This window comes from Charadrius vociferus, unplaced genomic scaffold (assembly GCF_000708025.1).
Source record: "Charadrius vociferus isolate BGI_N301 unplaced genomic scaffold, ASM70802v2 scaffold195, whole genome shotgun sequence".
Taxonomy (NCBI): Eukaryota; Metazoa; Chordata; class Aves; order Charadriiformes; family Charadriidae; genus Charadrius; species Charadrius vociferus.
This window is the reverse complement of record NW_009648539.1, coordinates 3,329,663-3,341,218: the sequence shown is the minus strand read 5'-3', so window position 1 is coordinate 3,341,218 and position 11,556 is coordinate 3,329,663. Positions and strand designations below refer to the sequence as shown.

The 11,556-nt window shown below is 39.9% G+C and overlaps 2 protein-coding genes across 2 annotated transcripts in view; one reads left to right on the top strand and one right to left on the bottom strand.

The window, feature by feature from the left end:
- TEX10 (testis expressed 10) overlaps positions 1–3,968 on the top strand; it is a 54,233-nt gene extending 50,265 nt beyond the window's left edge. Inside the window, 3 exon segments of the mRNA XM_009885884.1 lie at positions 1,128–1,309; positions 2,303–2,513; positions 3,731–3,968. Of these exon segments, the coding sequence (XP_009884186.1) occupies positions 1,128–1,309; positions 2,303–2,513; positions 3,731–3,844 (507 nt within the window). The 3' untranslated portion in view covers positions 3,845–3,968.
- Positions 3,969–5,014: 1,046 nt separating this feature from the next.
- The window catches only part of INVS (inversin), a 94,851-nt gene continuing 88,309 nt past the window's right edge, over positions 5,015–11,556 (bottom strand). Inside the window, exons 14-17 of the mRNA XM_009885883.1 lie at positions 9,093–9,325; positions 8,014–8,094; positions 6,301–6,354; positions 5,015–5,130 (exon numbers count right to left, since the gene is read on the bottom strand). Coding sequence (XP_009884185.1) covers positions 5,015–5,130; positions 6,301–6,354; positions 8,014–8,094; positions 9,093–9,325 — 484 coding nt within the window. The remainder of the gene's footprint in view (positions 5,131–6,300; positions 6,355–8,013; positions 8,095–9,092; positions 9,326–11,556) is intronic.

The following is an 11,556-nucleotide window of genomic DNA, read 5'->3' as shown; positions in this document are numbered from 1 at the left end:
GCAGGAACACCATCCTTCTCCTGCCTCTGCAGCTGCCTGGTGCGGGGTCAGCTTGGGACAGCGATCTGCGCTCGTGGCCTTGAAATCCACCTAGGGGCTTATATTGGAAGTATTTAAAAGTTTGAACCTATCATTGTTCTTTTATCTCTTACCTCTCCTGAGTAATCCTACCAATGAAATACATTCCATGTTTCTGTAGCTTGTACTTTATCGACCGTTTTCTAAACATTTCTAAAAGAAACAGCCGACCTTGGTAAGTGAGCCAACTGCCTCTCTCAGCTTAAAACAATGTACTTGCAGGTGAGCAAATTGGGCTACTCTGAAACTCCTTAAATTAGTCTTGTGATAAGATAAATGGTGCCCCATTAGCAATGCATGAATTTTCTTTACGGCCTTACAGGACACAAATCTAGGATAGTTAACTCAGTAGCACTTCAAAATTTAAACTGCTTTCTAATGCATTGCCTCTACCCAAAAAACAATTTTTAATTAATTATTTATCATGTCTATAAAATCCTTACTTTAGATGATGTTCTCATTTTAACGACAGAAGAGTATCACCCCAGCTATGGGCTCACCATACGTTTCATTAGCTTTAATTTAACTCTGCTCATGAGTTCACTCCTGTCGAGCCTGTTGGGATTTCTAAGGAGATTCGCCCTGATGATGATCCAGTGGAAGCTTTTCTTTCTGGAGAGTAAATCCCAGTTTCCTTCTACCTCAGTGACTGCTCGCTGCCGTTTCAAGACACGGAAGGGCTGTTCTGTCCCATGATATCTGCTTAAAAGGAAAGACCTGTTCTGTCCAAAAGATTCTGTTTGTGCCTGTACCATCTTTCAGAGCAAGGCTCAAAGCCGTCGGGTGTTTTTTTTGTTTGGTTTTTTTAATACGTTTGAGATGAGTGTTTATTTCGAGGGGATGGAATGAAGATGCCGGTTTAACCTTCGGTTGGTGTAGGTGCCAATTAGGAAAATACGGATTTGAAAAAAATGCAGTAGTGTGTAAAAGCTGACCAGAAACAAAGTAATGTATGTCATGAGATGCATTCAGCGCTAGACATGCTTGTATGCCAGCAAAAAAACCTCGTGTATAGAGTGATGAACTTGGGGTTTTTTGTTTTAATACAGGTTGGATTGGTTGTAATACCCGATAGCACAGCTGGATCTGTTCTATGTGCCATAAATAAGCTGTTGGATCAAGCTTGCATCCTAAGCGAAACCCTGCACAAGTTCTTAGCCTCTTGTTGTTACAGTCTTCTGTACTTTCTGCTGACTTTAGACAAAGAGGATGCAGAACATGTACAGAAAAGGTAATGCTGCTTTCCTTCCCATGTTAATTGTCTCTGCCTTTATACCCACAAGTATTTAGAGATGTAAAAGGAAAGGATGCCCCCCAATTTATTTTGCTGTCTTTCGCTTGCTTCAAAACAGTACTTGGATTTAAGAAAAACAGCTGCAAAGTTAGCTGGAATTATTTAAAACAATAACTGAAGACGGTTTCATCTCAAATTGTTCTAGTTAGATGTCAGAACCATCCTGACTGTAGAAAGGTGGATATTTATACCTTAATCTTTAGCTTTAGCCCTGAGTTTCATTAGATACGTTGAAAAGCAACATGCAAAGGATTTGGCTTTATAAGCTTGTACTCTTAACTGACTTGATATTTCAGCTTTAACAAAACTTCTCGGGCATCATTTTATAGCCTGCAAATCCATTTGATTTTAAAAAAACAAAAGCAACAGATACCAGATTTAAATAAGTTTATTTACCTGTATAACAGAAATGTCTTTACGTAGCTTAAAATTCAGATTTTTCCTCTAACTGTTCCATATACAGGAAAGTTGTTCAAAGCTTACTTAAAAATTAGGATGTGTTTTTAAAGCTGGGGTCCTCCCTCGCTTACTGTATTTAATGACTTGCATATCACAAAAAGCTGATTCCATTGTTTGATTTCTTATGCGGCTTAAATATTCAGGTGTACCGGAACAATGCCTGAAACAAAAACCTCTTCCCAGCTGCATCAGGCAGAAATTACACTGTGTAAAAGCTTCAGCAACATTTGTAGCTCCAGGGCAGGACCTTAAATTTTTGTTTTCTAGTGCTGTACATAATTTTAGAATATTTTCAAGTTTAGATTTTTCTGGTACAAATTTTCTGCTTTGGTACTAACTACAGTGAAGGCAGTTGGCATGATTGAATTCACAGAGGCACGTTTCCTTGTACGGCTATGAGGCTCGTTCACAGAAGCACACTTGAAATACGTGTCCTCGATCATTTCAATTTTTGTTTTCTTTTCCTCTCAGGGATATGCTGTGGGCATCGTGTATTTCTGCGTTAGCACTCCTGCCACGGTTGCTGAGACTGATGCTGCAAAGCCTGCAAGTGAGCAGGATCTGTCGGGAAGAACTGCCCGTTGTTGCTCAGTTGCTTCGCTTACTAATGCAACATGGTCAGCTCAGGAGCCATATGATCACAAACGAATTTCTGGTGCAACAGATTATCAAGGACATCATGGTATGAACCTTTTTTTGTTTTCTCCCACAGAGGACAAAGGTATACAAGGTTTAAAAAATATTGCAAACACAAAGAACAGATGTTTAGCAAAACACAAGTTGTTATTGTCTTTCATTTGTCTGGGGAAGTCGAGGCTGTGTAGGAGGCTGCTACTTGTCCCACCTCCTGTGGTCGTTGCACAGCTGAGACAGTCCTGAAGTTCAGCTCGCACCCAGTGCAGCGGCCCTGGGCAGCAGGTGGCTTCCTAACAAAATGCGCTGGAAGGGGCTTGCCTACACAGTCTGTCTGAGGGAGAGCTGTCCCAAAATAAGAGACTAGTCTATTTTATATACCCCTGCTCCAATAAACAGGTGTAAAATCCAACAAGCTCTCTTAAATACATACAGTGCAAAATAGATTCTTTTTTAAATATTGCAAAACCCAGCGCTTCTGTGCATGCGTCTGCATTCCAGTGGTCTGGAGACTATTACAGCTGCTTCTCTCTTCAGAAAGAGAATCTGCAACTGCCTTCTCACAAAGCTCTTTCTAGTTTTGAGCGCAGAGAATTTGCATGTCCCACAGGTTAGAATAAGCGAGCGGCACATACCCATTAGTAGCTTTTAAAAGGCCTGTTAGCAGAAACATAACCTCGGTGGTGGTGAAAGCATACTTAAGAGAGTATCAGGCGGGGTCTCTAACAGAGATGAGGTGGTTGGTTCCCTTCGGTGTTGAAAATGCCTCAGCCAGTTTTTGACATGTTCTACTGCGGGTGCATTGTGGTTAGTTGTTTTGTTTTTGCACTAATGAGTGCTGAGGAGAGTGAATTAGTGGACGGTGAGGCCACGTTGGCCTGTTGGTGGCAGTCCTCCTGTAGACTGGGGTATTGAGCTTTCCTGCTGTAGTATAACCATGCTCATTTGCATTTTAATTGACTATAAATTGCAGAATTGGAAAGTAAGCAAGCCACTATAATTAAGAGTAAGGAAATCACATCTGGTGTAATTGACACACTTCATAATGTAACACCAACTTAGTGTACCAAGTAGTAACGCTTTATTATTTCAGCTTTAACAGACAGACCATGTTGAAATGTATAAATGAGAATAGTGTCACTGTTTGCAGGTGAACGAGGCCGTCTTGTACCTTTAACAGCGCACCTCATTAACTGTAAAAAAGCAAAGCTTTGCAAGTGCTGTTGGTGAAATTGAGTTTTACCTTTTTCCCCCCCTTCTTTCTAGACACTGAAGAGTGGCGAAGTTCAGGAGCAGTGGCTAACAGACCTCCATTACTGTTTCAACATCTACCTTGCCTCTCATCCCCAGGGACCTGGCCCTATAAACGCGGTATATTAAAGAGGTCGAACTGCATTTATTGTAAAGCATTTACTTCTATTTAGTTTTGAATGGAAGATGTTGGAACAAAGCTTGTCAATTTTTTTGTAAGTGAAACAGAATAAAAATTTTACAAAGAACTGCATACCTCTAGTGCCTTTCTTTTCAAGCAAGTAGACCTTACTGAAAGTTGTTTTAGAAGATGTGGTGACCACAGTGAGGGGTCTTAAAGACAATCCGGTCTCCTTGAAGCTTAAGTGGTCGCAGAGAAACAGACTGATATTCACTCTGATCATCTATTATTTTGAAGCATCGTATTAATTAAAAAAATCAGAGTTATGTAATACCAGCTAGAAGAAAAAATAGAAAACAATATACTGGGAAACTTGAGTAAAATTGTTTTATTTTTGCTGAGTTCATATTTTTAAATACTTTGTGCAAGGTAAATACTGTATGCTGGCAGCTCCAAAGCTATTATAAGAACAAGTTTTCTTCTAGAATAGGTCCCATCTTTTCTTTTTCTGTAGAAACTCTTTTTGTGCACATATAAAAATAGTTATTAATATGGAACAAATTGGAGATAAAGGGTAGAAAACACACCCCTAACACTTCCCATAGGCTGTGGAAAGCAGTTTATTTACTGAGTAGGTTTTTTGTCAACATCTGTGCTTTTCCTTCCAAACCCATAGCTAGCTCAGAAACAGGTGTTTCTTTAGTACAGAAGTGGAGCATGAAGGCTGTTCTTCTGTTCCTTTTTAGATTTTGAAATATGTTTAATAGACTGCTATTACATTTCACCGCATTTTTCAGAACTGTTCTGTCTTTAGTGCAGTTTCCGTCTCCTTTGAAACTGCGTTTGAACACATTCAAAATTCCTGCTTTTGACAAGACCACTTTGGGGAGCCCCTGCGACTCCATTGTAATGCTGGCCTTAGTGCTTCGTTTTCTGTTTCCAAACGTGATTCAGATTTTATCCTGTCAGTAAATAAATTAACAGTTGCATTTAAAAACTAATTTGTACACAAATTACAATGACTCCAACTCCCTTAGAAGTCTGCTTGGCACGTAATGCTGAGATAATACAAAATTGAAAATGTGTTCAAGTCTAGTATGTTGTAGATGACTTGTACATTATGAAAGATAACAGTTGTACTGGAATGTGCTTTTTAAATTCCAAATGTTCAGTTTTGCTTAGTGCTTGAGTCTTGTATTTTTTGATTTTGCAGCGGTGGTTGGTCTCATGTTGTATGAAAATTGCTTTGATTTTCCCATGTTTTCCAGCAAATTAACACACTGTAGGTTGTTTACTGTAAAAGAAGAAAATGGTTTTGATGAGTAACTCTAGTAGATAAAAAGAAGTTTAATCTATGCCGCATTCTAGATTTCATGAACACTGAATCTACCAGGAAAAGACCGTGCCTTTTTCCTGACATCCCACTGTTGAGTATCTGTAATAGAGGTCCGTTTCTGTGGCAGCCGGTACAGCTTACACAGAACGCTCCTGCGTATGTTTGACACAGCCTGTAATAATGGAGCTCAACTTGAGATTTACCCTCATAACTGAATGAAGATTTCCAGGCTGACAGTTCAGTCACTAACACAATGCTCTTGGCTGAGTTTGCTGAAGAGCAGCAAGAGATTCTGTTGAGCACTATTTAGCAACATTAGGCACCGGCTCATTTCTAGAAGGGAGGGACAGCTAGTCCGTGGCTAAAGGCAGTACTCTGAATTACTAGAAAGCAAACCTGAATGTCAGCTGACCATTCTCTCCAGTTCCGAGTTTGGCTGAATGTCTGGACTCATTCAGTGTTTTTATTTACGGTAATGTGCTACAAATAATGTGTGTTTTCCCTTTCCTGGTTTTGTAGACATTGGATGCAAACATTTCGGTGCTCCATCCCATTCTAGCCAGGGTCATCCCGTGTGCAAATCTGACCATCTCATTGAGGGGGTGTACCCAGCACATCTTAAGGATGTCTTTCTAATGCAAAGAATTGCAAAACCTTCTCCTTTGCATCTCTATAAACACACTTGAATATCCACAGTGAAACAAAAAGGTTTATCTGTCTGGCCTGCTGCAGAGAGCCTCTTTAAATATCTACTGAATTGACAAAATTCATGATTTAATAAAAAAATATACTTAAAAAGGAACAACTTTCAGGTTCCAAATTTGTTTTAATCATAACAATCATAAAGACCCTATTTTCCAGACTATTTTTAAGCATTTACCCAATGTTTATGTATCCTGTCGCATGCTACCTGTCAGCCTCTGTCCCCCTTACTTATTTGTACATTTCCTGTCAGTACCTTCTGTGTGTCCCCACTCCAAAGCGTTTCATCTGCTTATGCCAATAAGTTAACTGAGTTTGGTGTCAGCCCCTGTTACAGATTTGTCACTGCGTGCTTTTTCCACTACCTCTATGAACATTAAAAGTAGGGCTGACAGTCAGCCTTCGCCTTCACCTTCCCAGCTGTACCTTCTGCAAGAGAAGCCTGAAAGCGAACAGTCCATTCTGACCTACCCCAGGCACCTACGTCAGAAACGGAGTATCTGGCATTAGCCACTGACAGCTCTGAACTTTTCCAACAAACGTAATGTTGTCATGCACAAAGGCGCTCAGATGAAAAACATGTTATTGTCTTTAAGTAAGGGCTAAAGTTCCCTGAGCTCCTATTAGGTGAATAAAAGTAGGTAGTGTTCTAAAGGAACTGGGCAGAGTTCCTATCGCTATCCTAGTCGTCACCAAGTTATGAAAGCAAAGGACACTCAAACCTCCCAAGAAAGCCTTTTTATTTCGGAGGACAGGGAGAGCTGTTGTCCTGAAAAGTTAAAACGAAAAGAAGCATTATTTGCTAAAGCTCTTTTAAAATTTAGATGAATGTCTGCATGAAGAGGTGACAATCAAACACCTGTCTGGTCAGGCCTCTTAATTAAAACTGTTTTCAAACAGTGGAAGAAAAAAAGCCTTTGTCTGCTAATGAGGCAGAAGCTGGCCTACAGTGCCAACAAACTCAAGGATAGGCCTACTGTCAGATTTCCTTTTGACTTCAGGGTTTTGTTAAACTAGCTGGAAAATGTATTTTACTTCCCTTTGCAAATTATCTGAGCTACTGTCTCCTTGAAGCGTTTGCTGTGTTGCTGTCTAGCTGCGGCCTGCCTCAGAACGACCTGCGGTACAACCATGAAGACCAAATGGCCAAAAAGGCTCTCAATCTTCACATTACCATCGCTCCCATCCACGAGGAAGTGGATAATAGGCTTGAAAAAGCCTTAAAAAAATGCCATTTAGTAAAGCAGTAGTAGACCACATGGTCCTCTCTCCTAACTTCATTTTTAAGCTACCTGTCAATTAACACCACGTGCATAAAAGTTCCAGCCTTCAAGGACCTTGATAATACTTTTATAATTGCTGTTCTTCGATGCTATTCTGTTTTATGCAGCATAGCCCCATCTGTCTGCCTGCACGGCTTGACAGTTCTGATCGTGCCAACCCTGCTGCCCCCATACCAGGTTCCATACATAAAATTTCAGTTAAAACAGAACTAAGACTTTCCCAAGGAAGACCCGGTAATGACTAAAAGGCTTCTTAGTTAAGCAGCAAATAAGTGGATGATTTCGTGAGAGCCTTAAAACTTACTGCAAGTAAAATTCTATGAAATAATTGAGGCTCTGTGCACGGTGCAGGAACCCCATTATGCCATTTTAGAAGAAAGGGCAGAGATCAGATGAGTAACTTTGGATTTTCAAGTTTTTGTCTATGCACTCAACCATGTATTTCTACCAAACAGGTGTGGAAATTCTTGGCACATATAGAAATCCACCCTCTTTACTCCTATAGGACTAGTAAATACTTGTGCTGCTGACCCAAAGTATGAGCATCTGTAAGCAATTTTAACCACAGGTGAATGTTAACTGCCTTATCAGTGTACAAGTCTATTATATTAAGGTCTTTCCTAGTAAAAGCCCAATGAAAATACATTTTCATATAAATGATTCAATGTAAGGATAAAAGAACAGGGCTCAAATAAGTTCAAAAGTAGTAAGAGCGTCCAATCACAACAGTTTGGTAGTAGTTACATGTTTTGATAAGAGGTCCCCCTTCTCGAGCAGCTTTTTGTTATTTTCTAAAATGAAGCCAATCTCATCTGCATATAAACATAAAAGTATTCTTAAAGTGTATGTGTCCTACCTGAGACCAGCTGCACATCAGAAAGTTTCAGCTTTGAAGGAGGTCTTGCTGGTTGATAGACTTTGCCTTCCTGAGAACGTCCTTCAACAAACAATATGAACAGCTCTGTGTTTGTTCACGTAAAGATGGGGTTATGTATAGCTACAAACTATTTAAGTAGGCTCCAGTGGTATTTTATCATAAAAAATTATTCTCACTTATGATGAGGAAACTCATGAGATGTTCTATATGACAGAAAATTGTGACAACCACAACCGAACTTTAACTAAAGTTAAAATACATCTTGGAGTTGCTATAAAAAAGAAGGAAAATAAAATTACTAGGCTTTATTTATTTGTTTATTTTATCCTTTTTGGCTATCTAAACTACAGAACCATGCTGGAAGTGGCTTTTACCACCTGGCAAAGCACATATAGTTAGCACATCCTTACTCCATCAGTGATCGGCACTGTAAAGGAACTCAAGGTTTAACAGCGATGCTTTTCCTCTACCCTTTCTTCAAGACGCGTTCCTTTGCACCACGCACATTCAGGCATAGTGCAAAGCAGTGCAGTGTTATCATAAAAGAGGATCTTCCTCTTCCAGTAAAGATCAGCTGTCTTCAAACAAGAAAGGTAGTAACGTGGAACAAGACCATATACTTCAAATGGCAATATTTAAAAAACAATACAAAACCAAAAAAAAAATTAAAACAACGCTTTAAAAAGTTAAAGCATGATGCAGATAGCCATTGTGCATCGATACAGCCAGCTAGCCCCAGCTTAACTGTTCTCTTTCCACATGGCTATATGTGAGCAGCTCTGGCAACAGAATTATTTGGTTGCTCAAGACCCGTGCTGGAATAATGCTGTGTGGTGATTCCAACAGCTTTAGCCGCAGCCATTTTAAATCACAGAGGGGTGGAGGGTTTTTGTCAACCTGAAACAGAAATACAATCACCCAGAACACCTGAGATCCAGAGTGAGTTTTATAAATAGTTGAAATCCCTAACAATTAGGTAAGTAGTGTATAGAAGAATACACTGTTATAAAAATAAAAGCGTAGGTATTTAGAATAAAGTATAGTGAAGACAAAATTACCATATATCTGCTTAAGGATGGACTGCTTGGTGGTTTTTATGGCTGAGCTGGTTTTGTTTATAGGTTTCAGACTTTTACATGACGGAACTGATTTCAGAGGGCTATGGTTCAGCTGTTTCTTCCAAGCAACCTGAATGAAGAAGGCAGCTGTCTCTTGTCTCCATTTGTCTTCATCTTCTTTGCACTGCCGCTTAGCACTAAGAAGCTGAAACAACTCCTGTCTTAGCTGGTAACTAGAGAGCAGAAAAGAGAAGAGCACTTGTTTTAGGTGACCTGTTTTAACTTCGGTGCTTTCCACGCATCAGTTCACATGGTGGATTACATGAATAACCGGGAAAACAGAACTCCCACTGATGTGCTAAGTCACTTGGATGAGAAATGTTTGCTCAGAAAAAAAAGTAGGAGCTGCGTTCAATTCTGGATACATCCATTGTTTCACACAGTGAATAAAGATCTGGCGTTACAGGTATCAAAAGTTACAGTACTGCAACATGAGCTTATCAACCGCTTTATAACATACAGAAAATCTGGAGAAGACAAAACCTATAAATACTTACAACAGTATAATCAATACTGTTTTCTCATTTTCACTACATTCACAGCTTAATAACCCAAATTTTCTCGTGTGCCTTACCACTTTGTATTCTCCATCAGTGCAAGAGACGAGCTGAATCCACCTCTTACGGGTTCAACTGCACAGTTCCTCTCCAGAAAACTGAGCTGCTTTCCATCCCTCCTCTGAAGATGTTCCCCTCGCCTTGTTCTCAGCAATCGGCTCTTGCTTTTTTTCCCCTTCCCTTCAAAGACTCCCTGTCTCCGACCCAGCCTTGCCACAGCTGCTTTGATCTTACGTGCAGTCACAGCCCTGTTCCAAGTGGCGACGGGAGATTATCTGTCCTTCTTCCCACTTTGGTGGCTAACGGCACCAACAACAAGGAGTTGTTTGGTGGTTTGGTTTTTTTTTTTTTTCCTTGAATCAGATGTAAGTATTCAATCAGATATTGGCATTTCACACTCACAAGTCAATTAACTGGCCTAGCAATTAACTCTGAATCTTCCCAGTACAAACCTGTCACAAATGAACATTGAGTAACACTTGTAAAATATTAATTATAAGTGTTTGGTAACAGGCCAAAACACATCAATCATCATTCCCTCCGGCATTCCAAAAGGCTTCTACTGGATGCTCCAGTAAAGGGAATGAGGAAGAGGGCAGAAAGAGGTGATTTTTTTCCACTGCTCCATCTGCAACAAGTTCTAAATTAAAACAAAAGACAACACAACCACATACAAATTGTTTAAATATATGTTATAAGCCAATGAACTATATAATTCAAACAAAACAGCAGCCGTATACAGAAAATGAGTGCATAAAAGCACAATAGAATGCCAAAGGGGGATGATATGCTCACTTACAGCCCCAATAATTTTAAACTTTCAATAAGCTTAGTAAATTACCTCTGTGAAATTTGCTGGATGAGACTTATGTATTTAATCTTAATTTAGTGGAGCTGCAGAATTCAGGCATGTACTTTTATACAGCTCATTAAAGTACATAACAAATGTGGGGAGCAACTGCATCTTACAAATAAATGTCCATAGTGCCTGCAAGTTGCAAAGCGCTGTACGAATTCAGAACAGGAGCATTATTAAGAGACAGAAGGAAAAAATGATCCAGTTTTCTTAAATAACACATCACTTGAAATTTTTCAACGGGTGAGAGAGGAAGAGAAAGTGAAGGGGGGGCACAATTGCAGTGACTTGCTAACATAACTTGAGCCAAGGATGGGTTATGTGAATACTGCTCCAGGAAAAACAAGTGGGGAACTGTTTCAGACGTGAGCAGAAAAAAACACTAAGCTATTCTCTCGGAATTCGGTAATTGCTGCCAGAAACCTTTGCTGATACGTGAAATGACCCATTCACAGGCACTCCACCTTTGCACCCAGCTGTGATTTCATGTTTGTAGGAACTTCTGGGTGCTTTTAGCAACAAGGCTCTGACACTGAGGAGTTTTAGCAACAGTGATGCTCTGACACTGAGAAGATGTAGACAGTTATCTTTAGAGCACGTGCTCATTTTTTTAATTCAGCTCTCCTGTAACAGATCGTTCTGATCCTAGTGAGAAAAAAGAAGAATGGGACCAAGTTTGATGCTCTTTGAATCTGATGTGGTGCCTTAACAAAATACCCAATGCTTAGTCAACAAAACTACTGCACACAAAAGAAACACGAAACATACGTGCAGAATGACAAAGCTGGCAGATGGTATTCAGATTCATCGTTAGAGAAGCTCTAATCTTAAAAACTACTGCTGGTCACAGTATGCATATAGCAATAATATCTAACAAAATACAGCCTGATTCCAGCAGGAAAGCAACAGGGACAGCAACCAACTTATTTCCAGCTTCTGTTGACTCACTGTGGACCCTGGAGAATGGCACAGGCCTCAGTGCCCCCCCCCC